The sequence below is a fragment of the Aphelocoma coerulescens genome, chromosome 28 (assembly GCF_041296385.1).
Source record: "Aphelocoma coerulescens isolate FSJ_1873_10779 chromosome 28, UR_Acoe_1.0, whole genome shotgun sequence".
NCBI classification, from domain to species: Eukaryota; Metazoa; Chordata; class Aves; order Passeriformes; family Corvidae; genus Aphelocoma; species Aphelocoma coerulescens.
Window position 1 is genome coordinate 6,085,702 of NC_091041.1, and position 18,255 is coordinate 6,103,956.

Consider the following 18,255-nt stretch of genomic DNA (forward strand, 5'->3'; position numbering starts at 1 on the left):
CCCCGGAGAGCCTCCCTGGACTCCTCGCTGCAGAGCCCGGTGGGACAGGGACAGATCCAGGTGGTGGCACCGTCCCTCGATGTCACCAAGAGCCACCAAACCTCCCCAGAGACACCCCCGTGGTGCAGAGCCAGTGCCACCCTCACACCGCAGCCGGGGGCACCCCAGGGACCCCAGGATCCCACAGGAATCCTCCCACTGGGACAGGGACACATCCAGGAGGTCTCTACCCGAGGTGGTGGCACCATCCCAGACCCCTCGATGCCACCAAGAGCCACCAAACGTCCCCAGAGACACCCCCAGTCCCTTGGTGCAGAGCCAGTGCCACCCTCACAGCTGGGGGCACCCCAGGGACCCCAGGATACTCCCACTGGGACAGGGACACATCCAGGAGGTCCCTACCCGAGGTAGTGGCACCATCCCAGAGCCCTCAATGCCACCAAGAGCCACCAAACCTCCCTGAAGACACCTCCAAGGTCCCCAGAATCCCCAATCCCTTGGTGCCACTCTCACACCGCAGCCAGGGACACCCCGGTGATGCCCAGGATCCCGTGGGAATCTCCCCCCTGGAGGTGCCACCCACCCCTTTGCCCACCCGCCCAAGGCACCTCGGCACAGCCCTGCCAGCCCTCCCTGCCTCAGTTTCCCCGCGGGGAGGAGCCGCCGGCGCCGTTTCCAAGGAGCTCCGGGAGGGCTGGGGATGGGATGGGATGGGATGGGATGGGATGGGATCCATGAGATGGGGTTGATGGGACGGGATTTATGGGACGGGATCCATGGGATGGGATGGGATGGGATGGGATGGGATGGGATGGGATGGGATGGGATGGGATGGGATGGGATGGGATGGGATGGGATGGAGTGGGATGGAATTGATGGGATGGGATCCATGGGATGGATGGGATTGATGGCATAGGATGGGATGGGATGGGATCCATGGGATGCAATCCATGGGACGGGATGGGATGGATGGGATGGGATCCATGAGATGGGGCTGATGGGACGGGATTTACGGGATGGGATCCATGGGATGGGATGGGATGGAATTGATGGGATGGGATCCATGGGATGGGATCCATGAGATGGGATCCATGAGATGGGGTTGATGGGACGGGATTGATGGGATGGGATGGGATTGATGGGATGGGATGGGATGGGATTGATGGGATGGGATGGGATGGGATTGATGGGATGGGATGGGATGGGATGGGATGGGATGGGATGGGATGGGATGGGACGGGATTGATGGGACGGGATCCATGGGACAGGATCCATGGGATGGGATCCATGGGATGGGATCCATGGGATGGGATCCATAGGACAGGATCCATGGGATGGGATCCATGGGACGGGCGCCGTGGCAGGAGGGAGGCGGGAGCCGGCGGGGCCGGTTTATTAGAAAATAAAATGTTTAATAAAAGAGCAGCTCCTGCTCCCTTCACAGCACAGGGGAGGGCGGCGGGGGGGGAGCAGGAGACAACGTGGGGACAGCGACAGAGCGGGGACAGCGACAGGAGGAGGAGGAGGAGGAAGAGGAGGAAGAGGAGGAAGAGGAGGAAGAGGAGGAAGAGGAGGAAGAGGAGGAAGAGGAGGAAGAGGAGGAAGAGCCCCCTCCCCAGCCTCCCTCCATCCAGTGTTTTCCAGTTCACACAACCACAGGAGAAGCCCGGGGGGCTCGGGGGGGGCTGGGAGGCGGCTCAGGACCCTGCCAGGTAAATCCCTGCGGAGGAAAGGCGGGCAGGGAGGAGGGAACGGCCCCACCAAAGGATGGGCACTGCCCAGCGGCCGGAGCACGGTGCCAGCACCGAACTGAGCGACCTCAGGCATGGCCCAGTGAGGGGGGGAAAGGAGTTTGGGGGGGTGGGGAGGGGACCCACGCCCCCTCAGGATTGTGGAGAGCATGGAAGGGACCCTCTGGAAAGGGATCTCAGCACCCCGGGGTCGTGGGGAGCAGGGAGAGACCCCCAGGGATGGGACCCCGAGCACCCCAAAGGGAAGGAAAGGGACCCCTGTGTGCTCCTGGGAAGGGACCCCAAGGGGCAGGAAAGGGACCCTGAGCAGAAAAGGGACCCCCGAGCACCCCAAAGAGCAGGGAAAGGACCCTCAGTACCCCAGAGAAGGGACTCCGAGCACCCCAAGGGGCAGAAAAGGGACCCCCGAGCACCCCAAGGGGCAGGGAGAAGACCCTCAGCACCCCAGAGAAGAGACCCCTGAGCACCCCAAGGGGCAGGGAAGGGACCCCGAGCAGAAAAGGGACCCCCGAGCACCCCAAAGAGTAGAGAAAGGACCCTCAGTACCCCAGAAAAGGGACCCCCGAGCACCCCAAGGGGCAGGGAAGGGACCCCAAGCAGGAAAGGGACCCCGGAGCACCCCAAGGAGCAGAAAAGGGACCCCAAGCACCCCAAACAGCAGGGAAAGAACCCTCAGTACCCCGAAGAAGGGACTCTGAGCACCCCAAGGAGCAGGGAAAGGACCCTCAGTACCGCAGGAAAGGGACCCCGAGCAGGAAAGGGACCCCTGAGCACCCCCAAAGAGCAGAAAAGGGACCCCAAGCACCCCAAGGGGCAGGGAAAGGACCCTCAGTACCCCAGAGAAGGGACCCCTGAGCACCCCAAGGAGCAGAAAAGGGACCCCCAAGCACCCCAAGGAGCAGGGAAAGAACCCTCAGTACCCCAGAGAAGGGACCCCTGAGCACCCCAAGGGGCAGAAAAGGGACCCCCGAGCACCCCAAGGGGCAGGGAAAGGACCCTCAGTACCCCAGGGAAGGGACCCTCTGTTCCCCCAGGACCCAGGCGATGGGGAGAGGACCCCGCACCCCCCAAGGCCGTGGGGACGGGACCCCCCCTCTAGGGCCGTACCTGTGGCGAACCTCTTCTTGACCAGCGACATGCGGTACCCGGCGCCCGCCAGCTCCACCTCCACTCCCGACAAGGTGCTGCCCTCGCTGCTGAACTGGGCGGCCACGGGACTGGGCTTACTGGGCCCCCCCAGGGGCTCCCAGCTGGCCGAGAGCCGCCCGCAGCCTGGGGGGACAGCGCAGGGGTTGGGAGGGGAGGGGTCGGTCGGGACCCCCACCCCGTGTCCGCCGAGCAGGGCGGGCCCGGCCTCACCTCCCTGCCCCGGGGCACCGGGCACGTCCAGCAGCTTCCAGAGGAGCCGCTTCTCCTCCAGGTTCCTGCCGGGATAACGGGGTGTCCTCAAGCCCCCACGCGCCCCCCAAAATCCACCCCTTGCCACCCAGCCGCACCTCTCTGCCTTCCTTACCCCATCAGCGTCCCCGGTTCCTGGCTCAAGGTTCCCTTTTCCAAGCTCAGCATTCCCGTTTCCCATCCCAGGGTCCCCTTCTCCCACCCTGGGGGGATTTAGGACCCCCCTTCCTGTGCTTCCCATCCTGGGGAAAGTTTGGGATCCCCCTGGGGGTGTCCAGGATCCCGGATCCTGCGTTTCCCCCCCTGGGCAGGTTTGGGATGCGTTTCCCATCCTGGGAGAGCTCAGGACCCCCAGCCCTGTGTCCCCTCCCTCTGGGGGATTTTGGGACCCCAGATCCTGTGGCCCCCCCACCCTGTAAAGGTTCAGGACCCCAGACTCTCCATCTCCCACCCTTGGGGGGTTTTTGGGACCCCAGACCCTCCATCTCCCACTCTGGAAGTGTTTGGGACCCCCAGCCCCGTGTCACACACCCTGTGAAGGTTCTGGACCCCAGAGTCTCCATCTCCCACCCTTGGCAGGTGTTCAGGACCCCAGACCCTGCATCTCCCACCCTTGGGTGGTTTTTGGGACCCCAGACCCTGCATCTCCCACCTTGGAGGGTTTCTGGGACCCCAGACCCTGCATCTCCCACCCTTGGGGGGTTTTTGGGACCCCAGACCCTGCATCTCCCACCTTGGAGGGTTTCTGGGACCCCAGACCCTGCATCTCCCACCCTTGGGGGGTTTTTGGGACCCCAGACCCTGCATCTCCCACCTTGGAGGGTTTCTGGGACCCCAGACCCTGCATCTCCCACCCTTGGGGGTGTTCAGGACCCCAGACCCTGCATCTCCCACCTTGGAGGGTTTCTGGGACCCCAGACCCTGCATCTCCCACCCTTGGGGGTGTTCAGGACCCCAGACCCTGCATCTCCCACCCTTGGGGGTGTTCAGGACCCCAGACCCTGCATCTCCCACCCTTGGCAGGTGTTCAGGACCCCAGACCCTGCATCCCCCATCCTTGGCAGGTTCAGGACCCCAGACCCTCCATCTCCCACCCTTGGCAGGTTCAGGACCCCAGACCCTGCATCTCCCACCCTTGGCAGGTTCAGGACCCCAGACCCTGCATCTCCCACCCTTGGCAGGTGTTCAGGACCCCAAACCCTGCATCCCCCACCCCATCCAGGCTCAGACCCTCCCACCCCGAGGCGGTTCAAGCCCCCCACTCCTCCTCCCTTGCCCCCGTTACCAGCTGGCCGCGGGCTGCAGCCGCAGGTTGGTCAGGGGCTCCTCCACGGGCAGCAGCACGTGGACGTTGGCGAGGGGCACGGGCAGTGCCAGGGCGGCCGCGTTGTAGCCGTACTCGACGCTGACCCGCGTGGCCCCGGGCGCGCAGTCCCAGCGCACGCAGAGCCGCAGCGGCGCCGAGCCGGGGCCCAGCCGCGAGAACTGGGGCACACCGGGGTGAGGAGGGGGTTTAGGGGGGCACTGAGACCCTCCCGTGCCCACGAGGGGTCCCCTGAAGGGCTCACCTGGTACTTGAGCAGAGCCACGTTGTAGTAGGAGGCGGCCGGGCTCTGCTCCGCCTGCTTCTGCAGGTGCCCGGTCAGCGCTGCCATGTTCAGCCAGAAGTCCTTGGTGCTGGGGTCGCTCTGGGAGGGGTCGCTGGGGGCACGGGGGAAGAGGGGCAGCAGGGGTTGGGTACCCCCAAAACTCAGCAGCCCGGTACCCAGCTCCAAACCAGCTCCACAGGATGCCCAGAGCGCTGGGAGCCCAAAAACTCAGCTCCCCATTGCTGCATCCCCCAGGATGCCCAAAAACCCCAAAACTCAGCTCCCCATTGCTGCATCCCCCAGGATGCCCAAAAATCCCAAAACTCAGCTCCCCATTGCTGCATCCCCCAGGATGCCCAAAAACCCCAAAACTCAGCTCCCCATTGCTGCGTCCCCCAGCTCCCAGGATGCCCAAGGACCCCAAAACTCAGCTCCCCATTGCTGCACCCCCCCCCGGCTCCACAGGACACCCAGACCCCTGGGAACCCCCGAACCCCAAAACTCAGCTCCCCATCTCTGCATCCCTCAGCTCCTGGGGGCATCCCCAAGAAAACGGGGACACTCTGTACCCCAAAACCCACCCCCATCACTGCACCCACCATTTCCCTGCATCCCCCAGACACCCCAAAACCCACTCCCATCACTTCACCCACCACTTCCCAAACTCCCTGCATCCCCCAGACATCCCAAAATCTGCTCCCATCACTGCACCCACCACATCCCAAGGTCCCTGTGCCCCCCAGACACCCCAAAAACCACCCTCATCACTGCACCCACCACTTCCTTGCGTCCCCCAGACACCCCAAAACCCGCTCCCATCACTGCACCCACCCCTCCCCAAACTCCCTGCATCCCCCAACACCCCAAAACCCACTCCCATCCCTTCACCCACCCCTTCCCAAACTCCCTGCATCCCTCAGACACCCCCAGACACCCCAAAACCCACCCCCATCACTTCACCCACCACTTCCCTGTGCCCCCCAGACACCCCAAAACCCACTCCCATCCCTTCACCCACCCCTTCCCAAACTCCCTGCATCCCCCAGACATCCCCAGACACCCCAAAACCCACCCCCATCCCTTCACCCACCCCTTCCCGAACTCCCTGCGCCCCCCACACCCCCCAGCACCGCGCCCCCCCCCCCAGCTTCCCCGCCCTGCCCGGGGCTGTCCCGCGGGTGCCGCCGCGTCCCCGCACCTGTAGAGCAGCTCGGCGTTGGGCAGGAACTGCTCGATGGCGCCGGCGTTGAGGAGGCGGAAGCTGAGCACGGGAGGGGCCGCGGTGCCGCTGAAGACGCGCACGATGCCGGCGGGGAAGGACATGGTGAGCTCCCCCGTCACCTTCACCAGGCAGCTGCCGGGGACACGCCGGCGGTCAGGGGATGCCCCAGGACCCCCGGGATCCGTCCTCCCCCCGCCCGGTCCCCCCCCCCCCCTCCCCGTACCTGTCGGCGTCGCGCCCCTTGAAATAGGCGTGCACGTACTCGGTGAAGGCGGTGGCCACGGGCAGCGCGTCCTGCGAGCCCAGCACCACGGGGCTGGGGCCGCGCGATAGCCCTGGGGAGGGGGCGGGGGGGGGGTCAAAGAGCGGCTGGGATTCCCCCATGCCACCCCCTCCAACAGCCCCCCGGCACCCACCGAGCGCCGGCGGGGCCACGGCGAAGAAGCCGCGCTCGCCCAGGCTGGCGGGCGCCGAGTGCGAGGGGCCGCAGCTCCAGGAGGGCGAGGGGCTCAGCGAGCGCGACTGCGGAGGCAAGGCGGGGGGCGTGTGGGTGTGTGTGCACCCCCCGATTCCCAAATCCTGCACCCCCCGATTCCCAAATCCTGCATCCCCCAGACTCCCAAATTCTGCATCCCCCAGACTCCCAAATCCTGCATCCCCCAAATTCCCAAATCCTGCATCCCCGAATTCCACATACGAGCATCCCTGCACCCCCGGATTCCCAAATCCTGCATCCCTGCATCCCCGAATTCCCAAATCCTGCATCCCCAGATTCCCAAATCCTGCATCCCTGCATCCCCGAATTCCCAAATCCTGCATCCCCAGATTCCCAAATCCTGCATCCCTGAGTTCCACATACGAGCATCACTGCATCCCCAAATTCCCAAATCGTACATCCCGTGCCCTGCACCCCCGGATTCCCAAATCTTGCATCCCCTGCATCCCCGGATTCCCAAATCCTGCATCCCCAAATTCCCAAATTCTGCATCCCCCTAATTCCCAAATCCTGCACCCCCGAATTCCACATATGAGCATCCCTGCACCCCTGAATTCCCAAATCCTACATCCCCAAATTCCCAAATCCTGCATCCCTGCACCCCCGAATTCCACATCCCTGCATCCCTGGCTACCCCTGCATTCCCCAAATCCTGCCTTCCCAAAATCCCTGAATTCCACATCCCGGCACCCCTGCATTCCCAAATCCTGCACCCCTCACCCCTGAATTCCCACACCCTATACCCCGGCATTCCCAAATCCCGCATCCCCAAACTCTATATCCCTGCACCCGGCATTCCCGGAGTCCCGAATCCCTGAATTCCCACACCCCGCACCATCACCCCCCTCTCCCGCTGCCATTCCCCAGGGAATCTTCCTCCCAGTGCCCCCTCCCCGACGCTGCCATTCCCATACTGGGAGCACTGGGAAGCCGGAGCCTGTCTGACCGCCCCTCCCGGGGGTCCCCCAACCCGGGGGTGCCCCAGCCCGGGGGTCCCCGCGCCCCCCGGCCCAGCCCCGCACCAGGTCGCTGTTGCTGCCCGCGGCCGGCCCGGCCGGCGGCCGCTTCGTGCGGGAGCGGCGCGGGGGGGCCACGAGAGGAACGTCCCGGGGGGCTGCGCTGGGCCAGGGGGGGGCAGAATCTGGGGGGCACAAAGGGGAGGGGGTGAGGAGAGAGCCCCGACACGGCAGGACCCCCCCCAGGGATCAGGGATCCCCCCCAGGGATCAGGGACCCCCCCCCCCCGCCCAGGATCCAGCAGGGTCAGAGGTGTCGTGAGTTGGGCAGGGCTCAGCGCGGCTCGGGTGGGGCGGGGTGGGGGCGGAGTTGGGGGTGATGGGGCGGCAGGGTTTGGGGTTATGGGGGGCAGAGTTGGGGGTCATTGGGGGCAGAGTTGGGGGTCATTGGGGGCAGAGTTGGGGGCAGAGCTTGGGGTAATTGGGGGGCAGAATTCGGGGCAATGCAGCGCAGGGTTAGGGGTTATGTGGGGCACATTTAGGGATAATAGGGGGCACATTTAGGGGTAATGGGGGGGCAGATTTAGGGGCAATGGGGGGCAGATTTAGGGGTAATGGGGGGCAGATTTAGGGGTAATGGGGGGGCAGATTTAGGGGTAATGGGGGGCAGATTTAGGGACAATGGGGGGCAGATTTAGGGACAATGGGGGGGGGCAGCACCCCCTGCCACTCACCCAGCTCCGACTGCAACGGGGGTGTCCCCGCCGTGCCCCCCTCGCTCAGCCTCACCCCCGGCCCTTGGCAGGTCCAGGGAGAGGGGCTGGAGGACTCCCCCCGGCTCGGGGGGGCCGGCGACGAGGACGAGGAGGAGGCCGAGTTGGAGGAAGGACGCGTCGGGGGGGGCTGCTCCCCCCCGGGGCTGCGGGGTCTGCCCCAGGCCGGGGGCTCCCCAAAAGGGTCTGGCGAGGGGGCTTCTCGCGGGATGGGGCCGCTGAGGCAGCGGCTGCGCCCCCGGGGCGCGGCCCCCCCGTCCCCCCAGAGCCCCTCGGCGCCGGGGCCGCTGAAGACGGCGAAGTTGGGGGGCTCGGGGAGGCGACCGGAGGGGCTGCGGGGCCGGGGGGCCCAGGCGCTGCTGGAGGGGGGGGGCAGCGGCGGGTCCGGTTTGGGGAGGGGGCTCTGCGGCGTCCCCGGCTGCGGGGTCCAGGGCCGGGAGTCCGGGGAGGGTCCGGGGGCGGGGTGAGAGGGCGAGTCCAGCCCCGAGTCCTCCACGTTCTCCGGGGACGAGGACGAGAAGGGCGACGAGGACGAGGTGAGGACGTAGGCGCGGGGGGCTGCGGGACAGCCCCGGTCAGAGCGCGGCCCCCTTCCCCACCCCACCCCATCCCAAAGGGGGTCTCCCTCCCGCACCCCAAATCCTCACCCGGGAATTCCTCCGCTTCGAACGCCGACTCCAAGGGGGGCCCGAAGAGAGCGGCCGAGGGCAGCGTGTCCTGGGGGGGCTTCCCGGGGCCGCTGGGACAGGGACAGAGGGGGGGGCTCAGAGCCTGCCTGGGATCCCCCAGGGATGGGGGGTGACCACCCCACGGCACCCCAAACCCCCCCTGCCCCATACCTGTTCACCGGCGCTGCTGGGAGACCCCTCCCCGCGCTGTCACCTGCGGGGAGAGGGGACACGGCGCTGCATCCTTGGGGACAATGCCACCCCCCTTCGTGTTCCCCCCACATCCCCAGGACCCCCGGCCCAGCCTCACCCGCCGCCAGTGTCCCCTCGGGGTCCGTGTCACCCGAGGCTGGGGCCAGGGATGCCGCGTGTCCTGCGGAGGGATGTCACCATGAGGGAAGCTCTGGGGTGGCTCGGGAAGGGTGGGGTGTCCCCAGGGGTCGGCAAGTGGACAGGGAATGGGGCTTAGGAAGGGTGGGATGTCCCTAAGGATTGGGTTTAAGGAAGGGCGGGACTGTCCTCAAGGAAGGGGGGTCAGGAAGGATCGGATGTCCCCAAGGAACGGGTGTTGGGAAAGGGTGGGATGTGCCCAAGGAGTGGGTTTAAGGAAGGGTGGGATGTCCCCAAAAATGGGGTTCAGCAAGGATGGGATGTCGCCAAGGAATGGGTGTGAGGAAGGGTGGCATTGTCCCCAAGGGAGGGGACTCAGGAAGGATTAAAGGTCCCCAGGGAATGGGGCTCAGGAAGGACGGGATATCCCCAGGGACTGGGGCTCAGGAAGGACGGGATATCCCCAAGGAATGGGGCTCAGGAAGGACGGGATATCCCCAAGGAATGGCTCTCAGGAAGGACGGGATGTCCCCAAGGATTGGGGCTCAGGAAGGACGGGATATCCCCAGGGAGAGGCTCTCAGGAAGGACGGGATATCCCCAGGGAATGGCCCTCAGGAAGGACGGGATATCCCCAGGGATTGGGGCTCAGCCTCGATGCCACCCCCAGGCTGCCACACGCCCGCGGTGCCACTTACGGGACGCCTGCCTCCTGACAGTGCCCTGCAAGAGAAGGGGACAGGGCTGAGGTGATCCCGGGAATCCCGGGAATCCCCGCGGCCCCCCCAGGCTCACCCCGACGCCGGGGGCCAGGATGAGATTTCCCACGGTGGCCTTGAGCTGCTCCACGGTGGCCTCGGCGCTGCCGGACGCTTCCCGCGGCTGCACCGGTTTGATGTGGACGTAAAACTTCCGGGGTTCGTCCTCATCGTAGTCGGAATCGCTGGAGGAACAGCCGGGATTCTCCGCCTCGCCTGAGCACCCCCGTCAAGGCAACTCCCGCTTGGAATTCCCCCTGGATCCCCCCAAAAACCCCCCCGCTTTTCCCACGGCATCCCAAGGATACTGCGGGCGATGTCCGGGCGCACGGTGAATCCGTCCTCGTCCACCTCCGGGCAGCCCTGCGGGGACACGCTCGGACATTCCCAGTGCTCCCAGTTTGGGAATGGCGGTGCTGGGGTAGGGGGGGGGGCACTGGGACACTCACGAGGTCGTTATCCGGAGATTCCCTGGGGAATGACAGGGGGAGAGTCAGGTGCTGGAGCGGGGAAGGGGTGTGGGATGCGTGGATGTGGGAATTTGGGGATGTGGGAATTGGGGGATGCGGGAATTGGGGGACGTGGGAATTGGGGGACGCGGGAATTGGGGGATGCAGGGATGTGGGACTGCGGGGATGTGGGAATCGGGGGATGCGGGAATTCGGGGATGCGGGAATTCGGGGATGAGGGAATCGGGGGATGAGGGAATTCGGGGATGCGGGAATTCGGGGATGCCAGCTGCAGGGATATAGGATTCAGGGATGTAGGATGCAGGACTTAGGAGTGCAGGGATGCCGGGATCCGAGGACAAAGGGATGCAGGAATTCTGGATGCAGGAATGTTGGATTGAAGGAATGCCAGGATGCAGGAATGCAGGGATGCCGGGATCTAAGGATGCAGGAATGCTGGGATGCAGGATATGGGATGCAGGGATGCCGGGACGCAGGGATGCCAGGAATGCAGGAATGCACGGATGCTGGGATGCCAGGATCCAGGGATGCAGGAATGCCAGGATGCAGGATATGGGATGCAGGGATGCCGGGATGTAGGGATGTCAGGATGCAGGGACACAGGGATGCAGGAAGGCCAGGATGCAGGGATGCAGGGATGCTGGGATGCAGGATATGGGATGCAGGGATTCATGGATGCAGGAATGCAGGGATGCAGGGATGCCGGGATTCAGGGATGCTGGGATCCAGGGATGCAGGAATGCCAGGAATGCAGGGATGCAGGGATCCAGGGATGCAGGGATGCAGGGATGCCGGGATTCAGGCCCTTACACAGCATCACGCTCCCGCTCCTTACGGCTCAAGCCCGGGATCCGGAACGCTTTGCTCCGGCTCCTCTTGGGTCCTGGGAAAAGCGGGAACAGGGTGAGGAAGAGCCCCCGCAGCCCCCGGAATTCCCAGCTGGATGCGGACGTACTTGCCTTCCTGCGCTGGAGCCAGCCGGTACTCATCGAAATCCAACGCTCCTGCCATGGAGAGCGGCATGATCCGGGATCATCCGGGATCATCCGGGATCATTTCGGATCCATCCCTGCCCAGGTGGGACCCCCCAGCCTCACCTGGCCGCTCTCTCCCCGTCCCCTTGCTCTCGGCAAACCTCCGGAGCAGCATCTCCGTGCCGATGTTCTCCACGTTCTGCTTGAATTCCTCGTGGACCTGGAGGCGAGGGGGGGGAAAAATAGGGAAGGGGACATGAAATAAAGAGGGAAAATGGGAATAGGGAGGGGGTCACGCAGCTGGAGACTCACCTGGCCGATCTGGACGTGGGTGTCCTCCACGGAGTGGGAGTAGGAGCCGATGAGCCCCTTCATGTGCCGCAGGTGGGCTTCTTCCACCTCCTGGAAGTGCTGGAGTGGGGAAAAACGCGGGGTCAGGAAGTGGGGGATGGCCCCAGGGATCGGGAGGTGGGCAGGGAAGGGGTTTGGATGGGTGGGATGTTCCCAGGTGGGCAGGGAAGGGGTTTGGGATGGGTGGGATGTCCCCAGGGATCACCATGTGGACAGGGAAGGGGGTTTGGGATGGGTGGGATGACCCCAGGTGGGCATGGACAGGGGTTTGGGATGGGTGGGATGTCCCCAGGTGGGCAGGGAAGGGGGTTTGGGATGGGTGGGATGTTCCCAGGGATCACCATGCGGACAGGGAAGGGGTTCAGGAAGAGTGGCAGTGTCCCCAAGGCTTGGCACAGCCAGGGTGGCACATTCCCAAGGGACAGCATCTCCAAGGAATGGGGCTCAGTCAGGCTGGCATGTCCCCAAGGAGGGTGGCGTGTCCCCAAGGAGGGTGGCATGTCCCCAAGTGCCCATCCCTTCCCAAATCCCATCAGTGCCCACCCCTTCCCACATCCCACCAATGCCCATCCCTTCCCAAATCCCATCAGTTCCCATCCCTGCCCGCCCAGTGGAGCCCAAATCCCGGCGGTGCCCACCATGGCCGAGTCCAGCATGCGCTGCTCGAAGTCGGCGCGGGCAGCGTTGTATTTGTCCACCGCCCTCCGCAGCGCCTCGCCCGCCTTCCGGGACTTCAGCTCCGCCTGTGCCACCGGCCGGGGACAGGGCACAGCCAGGAGAACGACAGGGATCGTCAGGGAGGGGACAGGGAGCACCCAGAGGGGACAGGGATCATCCAGAAGGGGGGACAGGGATCATCCAGAGGGGACAGGGATCACCTAGAAGGGGCATTGGGGCACCCAGAGGGGACAGGGATCACCCAGAGGGGACATGGAGCACCCAGAGAGGGGACAGGGATCACCAGGGAGGGGACAGGGACCACCCAGGGGGACAGGGATCACCCACAAGAATGATAAGGACCATCCAGAGGGGACAGGGATCATCAGGGACGGGACAGGGGCCATCCAGAGGGGACAGGGAGCATCAGAGAGGGGACAGGGAGCATCCACAAGAATAACAGGGATCAGCAGGAAGGGGACAGGGATCATCAAGGAAGGGATAGGGACCACCCAGGGGGACAGGGGTCACAGGGAAGGGACAGGGATCACCCACAAGAATGATAAGGACCATCCAGAAGGGACAGGGATCACCAGGGAGGGGACAGGGACCATCCATGAGGAAGACAGGAGCCATCAGGCAGGGGACAGGGATCACCAGGGACAGGACAGGGACCATCCAGAAGGGACAGGGACCACCAGGGAGGGGACAATGACCATCAGGAAGGGGACAGGGATCATCCACAAGGAAGGGATAGGGATCACCCAGGGGGACAGGGACCACCAGGGAGGGGACAGGGACCATCCGTGAGGAAGACAGGAGCCATCAGGGAGGGGACAGAGACCTCCTGGGGGGGACAGGGACACCAGGGAGGGACAGGGATCACCAGGGAGGGGACAGGGATCACTGTGGGACAACAGGACCATCAAGGGAGGCTCAAGACTCACCAGGGAAGGGACAAGGACCACTAAGGGGGGGGTGAGAGGGACCACGGGGAGGAAGAACAAGAACCGGTGCGAGGGGACAGGGACCACTGAAGGGGACTCGGGGACCATCACGGAAGGGACAGGAAGACAGAGACCACCTGAGGGGACACAGGGACCACCTGAGGGGACACAGGGACACTCGGGGGTGTCACCTTGTCGATCTCCTTCTGGCTGGTGCCCTCCTTGCGCAGCCGCTCGTACTCCTGGCACTTGCTGTGGTAGCTCTCCTTGGACTTGGGCAGCAGCTGGGCCACCCCGTGCAGCAGCTGCACGGCCTCCAGCGTCCCTGACACCTCCTCCTTGGACTGGGAGGGGACAGCGGGCTGGGCTGGGGTTGTCCTGGGACGCCGGGGAGGGGACAGGATGGAGGAGGGGAGCGCGGTACCTTCTTGTGCACCCGGCCTTGCTCCTCGCCGTAGCGCGAGATCTCCTTGATGAGGTCGTGCAGCTTCTTCATCAGCTCCAGGTGGCACAGGGCCAGCTTGTCCGAGGAGATGCGGAAAACCTCCCACAGCGGCGCAAAAGTCCTGCGTGGAGGCCAGGGCGAGGGTCAGCGAGGTCCCCAAAGCCACCTCGAGGTGCCCCGGACTCCTCCCCGATGAGACCCCGCCCCGTACCCCAGCTGGGTCCCGTTCGTGGCCATCTTCGACAGCTTCACCATGGCCTTGGCGTAGTTCTCCTCGATGGCAGCCCTGGGGGTGGTGGGGAGGGGGCTTTGGGATGGAGCCGGGATTCTGGGGACACCCGCGGGGGTTCTGGGGACCCAGGTTGTCCCCACGCCCGGGTACCTCTCCCGGACGAAGTCGGCGAGCTCCTTGGTGGAGATCTGCCCGTGCTTCATGTTGTGGTAGAGGACGTCGAAGCCGTGGTTCTTCTCGCCCTGCCGGGGGGTGTCCCCACCCTCAGATCCCAAATCCCAAGGGACCCACACCCCCTTTTCCCTGGGAGCACCACGATCAGCGCTTGGAGTGACCCAAACCCCCCCCCAGATTGGGGCGCTCAGCCCCCCAACCCCACCCAGAACCAGCCCCGGGGGCTCCCTGGGGTGCCCGGGGCAGGAAGGGCTGGGCTGAACCCCAAACGCCCCCGGGGTTCTTTTGGGTGCTGCCCCCCCCACCCACAAAGAGGTTTCCCCTCAGCCCCACCCCCCCTCCCGCACACGCCGGGCTGGGGGTGCAGGTGGAGCCCCAGGGGAAACTGAGGCAGGAGGAAGAGGAAGGTGGTGGCAGCTGCCAGACGAACCGGGAAACCCCGACCACGCGACTTCCGTGCCCCCCTCCCCAGCCTGGGGACCCCCATGGAGGGGGGGGGGGGAGGGGGACAGCGGTGTCACCGCAGCTGGGAGACCCCCAGACACCCCCCAATTAATTAATGAACAACATTGATGAAGATGCCAGGCCTTGAAAATTCACCTCCCCCAAGGGTGGGCAGGGGGAGAGGGGAGGAGGGGTCTCTGCGGTGAGCCCAGAGGGGTGGGGGGCACCCCTGGAGGGCGGGGGGCACCCAAGGGTGGGGGGTCCGGGCTTACCCAGAAGTGCTCGGTGAAATAGGACATCTTGGCCGGGGAGGGGGGGTGGGGACCCCGCAGCTCAACTCCCGGCGCCCTGGGGGGACACCGGGACCTTACCGGGGGTGGTGGGGGGCTCAGCGGGGTCCCCACCCCACCGGCACCCACCCGTCTTGATCAATTTTCCCGGGAAAACGCAGGCCCGTGACTATGGAAACCGCGGGATCCAACCCCCCCCACACCCACCCCGCCCACCACGGACCCCTCCCCAAGGTGTGTGCGGCACCCCGAGGTGCCGGTGGGAGATGGGGGGGCCACCGGGGGGGCCCCCGGGGCGGCGCTGGGCCCGACACCAGATACGCAGATAAATAATAAATGAGCGGCTGCTGCGTGCGGCGGCTGCTCCCACACCCGGCCGTGCCCGTGCCCCCCCAAAAAACTCCCCCCAAAACACCCCCGCACCACCCGGGGAACCCCCGCCCTACACAAGAAAGGATCCGAGTGTCCCGACCACCCCAAATGTGCCGTGCTGGGTGGGGGTCCCCAAGCAGAGCAACCCCCCCCCCCCACCAGCACTCAGTGGGGTGACCCCCAGATGTGCCCCCCCAGCCCAGGTTGTGCCCCCCAGCCCTGGCTGTGCCCTCCCCCGGCCGCGCTGCCCATCATGCACCGGAGAAAAACAGGAAACCCCAAAAATTCGCGCCCGGTTGGCGCCACCGGGGGAGGCCCCCCCCCGCTCCCCGACTCACCCTGGGCTGTTGCGGGGCTCGCGGGGCCCCCCCGAGCATCCTCGGCGTGCCGGGGGTCTGGGGGGGATTAAATGGGGGGTCAGAGCGCGCTGCAGCCCCCCCAAAACCCGCTCCGAGCCCCCCCCCCCGTGCTCGCCGGTCCCTCCGCACGGGCTCAGCCACCTGTGTCACGAGCGGGGCGGGCTCAGCGCGGCCCCCCCATTTCCCTCCTGTCGAAGTTGGGGGGGGGGGAAGCTGGGAGGGGCCAGGGGGGGCTCAGGGACCGCAGGACCCCCCCCCTCCACCCCCGCCGGTGCCGAGCGGCCGCAAACGCCACGAACGCGCCGCCGGCCAAAGTCCCCGCTGGTGGCGGGGGCCACCGAGTCCCCGAGCGGGACGGGGGGTGCGGGGTGCGGGGTGCGGGGTGGGGGAGCTGCGGCAGGGTCACCCCAGAGACCCCCCCAGCCTGCGCCCCGAAACCCCGCGGCTCTGGCCACACGCAGCCGTGACCTTCAGCGGGGCGCGGGGGGCGCGGGGGGCGCGGGGGGCGCGGGGGACCCCCCCGAAGGATGCGGGGGGCAACGGGGAGGGGGCCCGGTTCGGGAACCGGGGGGGGCTGCGCCCCCCGAACCCCCGGGGAACGGGAGGCACCGCGGGGGGGGTCGGGGCGTGCACCCCTAAAATTAAAAAGGAGGGAAAGCGCCAAACCGAGCCCTGCACCTGCAGCGGGGGGAGGTCGCGGGGGGGCCGCCCGCAGCACCAGGAGCGGGATCGTGGCCAGCGGGGGCTGCACCGGTGCACCGGGGCTTTATTAACGGGGGGCGCCGGGGCGCGGTGCGGTGCAGCGGAGCGCGCTGCACAGCAAAGGGGGGGGATCTCCGGTACGGCGGCGGAGGCGCGGGGCTGCACCCCCGCCCCGGTGAGGGCGATGCTGCGGGGGCGGCGGGGGGGGGACCCGCGCGGGAACGGCGGGGCCGGGGGGGGGGGCTGCGCGGCGGGGCGGGGGCTTAGGGGACTCCGAGGCGGGACCCCTGTGCGGGGCGCGGGGCCGGGGGTCGGTGCCCGCTCCGGGGAGGACGCGGGACTCACCTGCGGGGCCGCCGCCGCCCCCGCCCCGCTCCGCTGCCGCCGCCGCCCCGGGACCGCGCCGGGACCGCGCCGGGGGCGGCGCTGGCCACGCCCCCTCCCGCCGAGCCGCGTCGCCATTGGTCAGCGCGCCCGGCAGCGGTGACCGCAGCCAGCGGCCGCCGCTTCCCATTGGCCGAGGCGCCGCCGCGCCGCGCGCGGGGAGGGGGCTGATTTGCATTTTTAAAGCGGCCGCCGCCCCGAAAGCGCGGCGGGAGCGGCGCGGGGGGGAGATGCGGGAGCGGAGCCGCCTGTACCGGAGACCTGGCGCTGGAGCTGGCGCCGTCCCCCGGCTGTCACCGATCCCAAGCTGTCGCGCCCTTCCCAGGACTGCCACCGCCGCGCACGCTGCCGCTCCCCCCGAGCTCGCCGTGATGCTGCTCCCGGTGCAGCGGCTCCCACCCGACCCTGCCGGTTGTCACCGCACCCGCGGTCCCGGGCTGTCCCCCCCCCCATCTCCACCACCACCGCCGGTACCAGCCGGTGCCTCGCACCCCGCTGAGCTCATGCCCCGGCTCCAGCTGTCACCGGCGCAGCTGCGGGAGCGGGCACGGAGGGCAGGGACCCGGGGCGGGGAGGCGGGGGGGGGGGGAGACGGGACATTCCCGTCGGGAATTAACCAAACATCCCGCCGGGATGGGGAACGCGCCAGCCCGCGGTGCCACCGGAGCTGGGACGGCGGGGACGTCACGGGACAGCTTCGGTTACGCTGCCTTTTGTGCCGGTGACACCTGGCAGGTGTCACCGCGCCGCGGTGGCAGTGCCAGGCCCAGCCGGTGGCACCGCCGGTGGGCTCGGGGGGGGCGGGGGGGTGCAGACCCCTCCCCAGCTCCACGCGCGGCTCAGCCAGGATCAGCCTCTGCCGGCGCTGCCACCACGGGCATTGTCACCTCCGTGACCCCGCGGTGTCCCCGCGCGGGTTGGCAGCCCCCAGTCGGGTGGCAGTGGCGGAGAAGCCCCCGCTGGGACCCCTCCCCACGGCCATGAAGCTCCCAAAGCCACTGGGACCAGTCACAGCACTGGGAAATCACCGGAGCGGGGGGCTCAGAGCGGCCTGGGGGGGGGACACAGGGACAGCCCCGACCCCGGGGGTCACCCCTGGGCTCCAAGGGACCGAACCCCCCCAGGAGCGCCCGAGGAGCCCCTTCCCCAAAACACCCCCGATGGAGCAAGGGGCTGGGAACGAGGAGATTTTGGGGAAGGGGAGGTTTGGGATTGGCTGGGGGGGGGGGGGGGTGGAACGGGGAATTGGGGGGGGGGGGTCCGGGGGGATTTCAAGCGGTTTTGTCCCCTGCTCGTGCCAGGCTCGCGCACCGAGCAGCACCCCCACCCCCCCGCAGCACCCCCACCCCCCCCGCAGCACCGAGGAGGCTCCAAACCCCCCCCCCAAAATCCCCCCCCCAAAAGCTACGGGGGCCGAAGGCAGCGGCTGCAGCCCCCCCCCCCCTCCTCCTCCTCCTCCTCGGGGGGCCGGGGGCGGCGGGGCTGGGGCTGCCAGGGATGGGGATGGGGATGGGG

The 18,255-nt window shown here is 67.1% G+C and overlaps 1 protein-coding gene across 1 annotated transcript; it reads right to left on the reverse strand.

Annotated features, from left to right (window-relative positions):
- Window positions 1-1,457: 1,457 nt before the first annotated feature.
- On the reverse strand, window positions 1,458-14,950 carry FCHO1 (FCH and mu domain containing endocytic adaptor 1). The gene is made up of 27 exons (XM_068997073.1): window positions 14,906-14,950; window positions 14,166-14,257; window positions 13,995-14,069; window positions 13,763-13,904; window positions 13,530-13,682; window positions 12,373-12,477; window positions 11,696-11,794; window positions 11,507-11,603; window positions 11,369-11,413; window positions 11,220-11,292; window positions 10,389-10,410; window positions 10,248-10,302; window positions 9,977-10,155; window positions 9,880-9,904; window positions 9,163-9,225; window positions 9,024-9,066; window positions 8,832-8,923; window positions 8,146-8,742; window positions 7,479-7,597; window positions 6,377-6,482; window positions 6,184-6,295; window positions 5,937-6,092; window positions 4,718-4,850; window positions 4,435-4,634; window positions 3,111-3,175; window positions 2,859-3,023; window positions 1,458-1,720 (listed from the first exon to the last, which is right to left on the reverse strand). The coding sequence occupies exons 1-27, from the start codon at window positions 14,930-14,932 to the stop codon at window positions 1,698-1,700; spliced, it is 3,063 nt and encodes a 1,020-aa protein (XP_068853174.1). The 5' UTR covers window positions 14,933-14,950; the 3' UTR covers window positions 1,458-1,697.
- Window positions 14,951-18,255: the final 3,305 nt, after the last annotated feature.

Coding starts and splice junctions, on each gene's coding strand:
- FCHO1 (XM_068997073.1), bottom strand. CDS start 14,932: ATGTCCTATTTCACCGAGCACTTCTGG. Junction 11,604..11,695: donor CCCACGTCCAGATCGGCCAG/GTGAGTCTCCAG, acceptor CCTCGCCTCCAG/GTCCACGAGGAATTCAAGCA. Junction 10,156..10,247: donor GCGCCCGGACATCGCCCGCA/GTATCCTTGGGA, acceptor GGGGGTGCTCAG/GCGAGGCGGAGAATCCCGGC.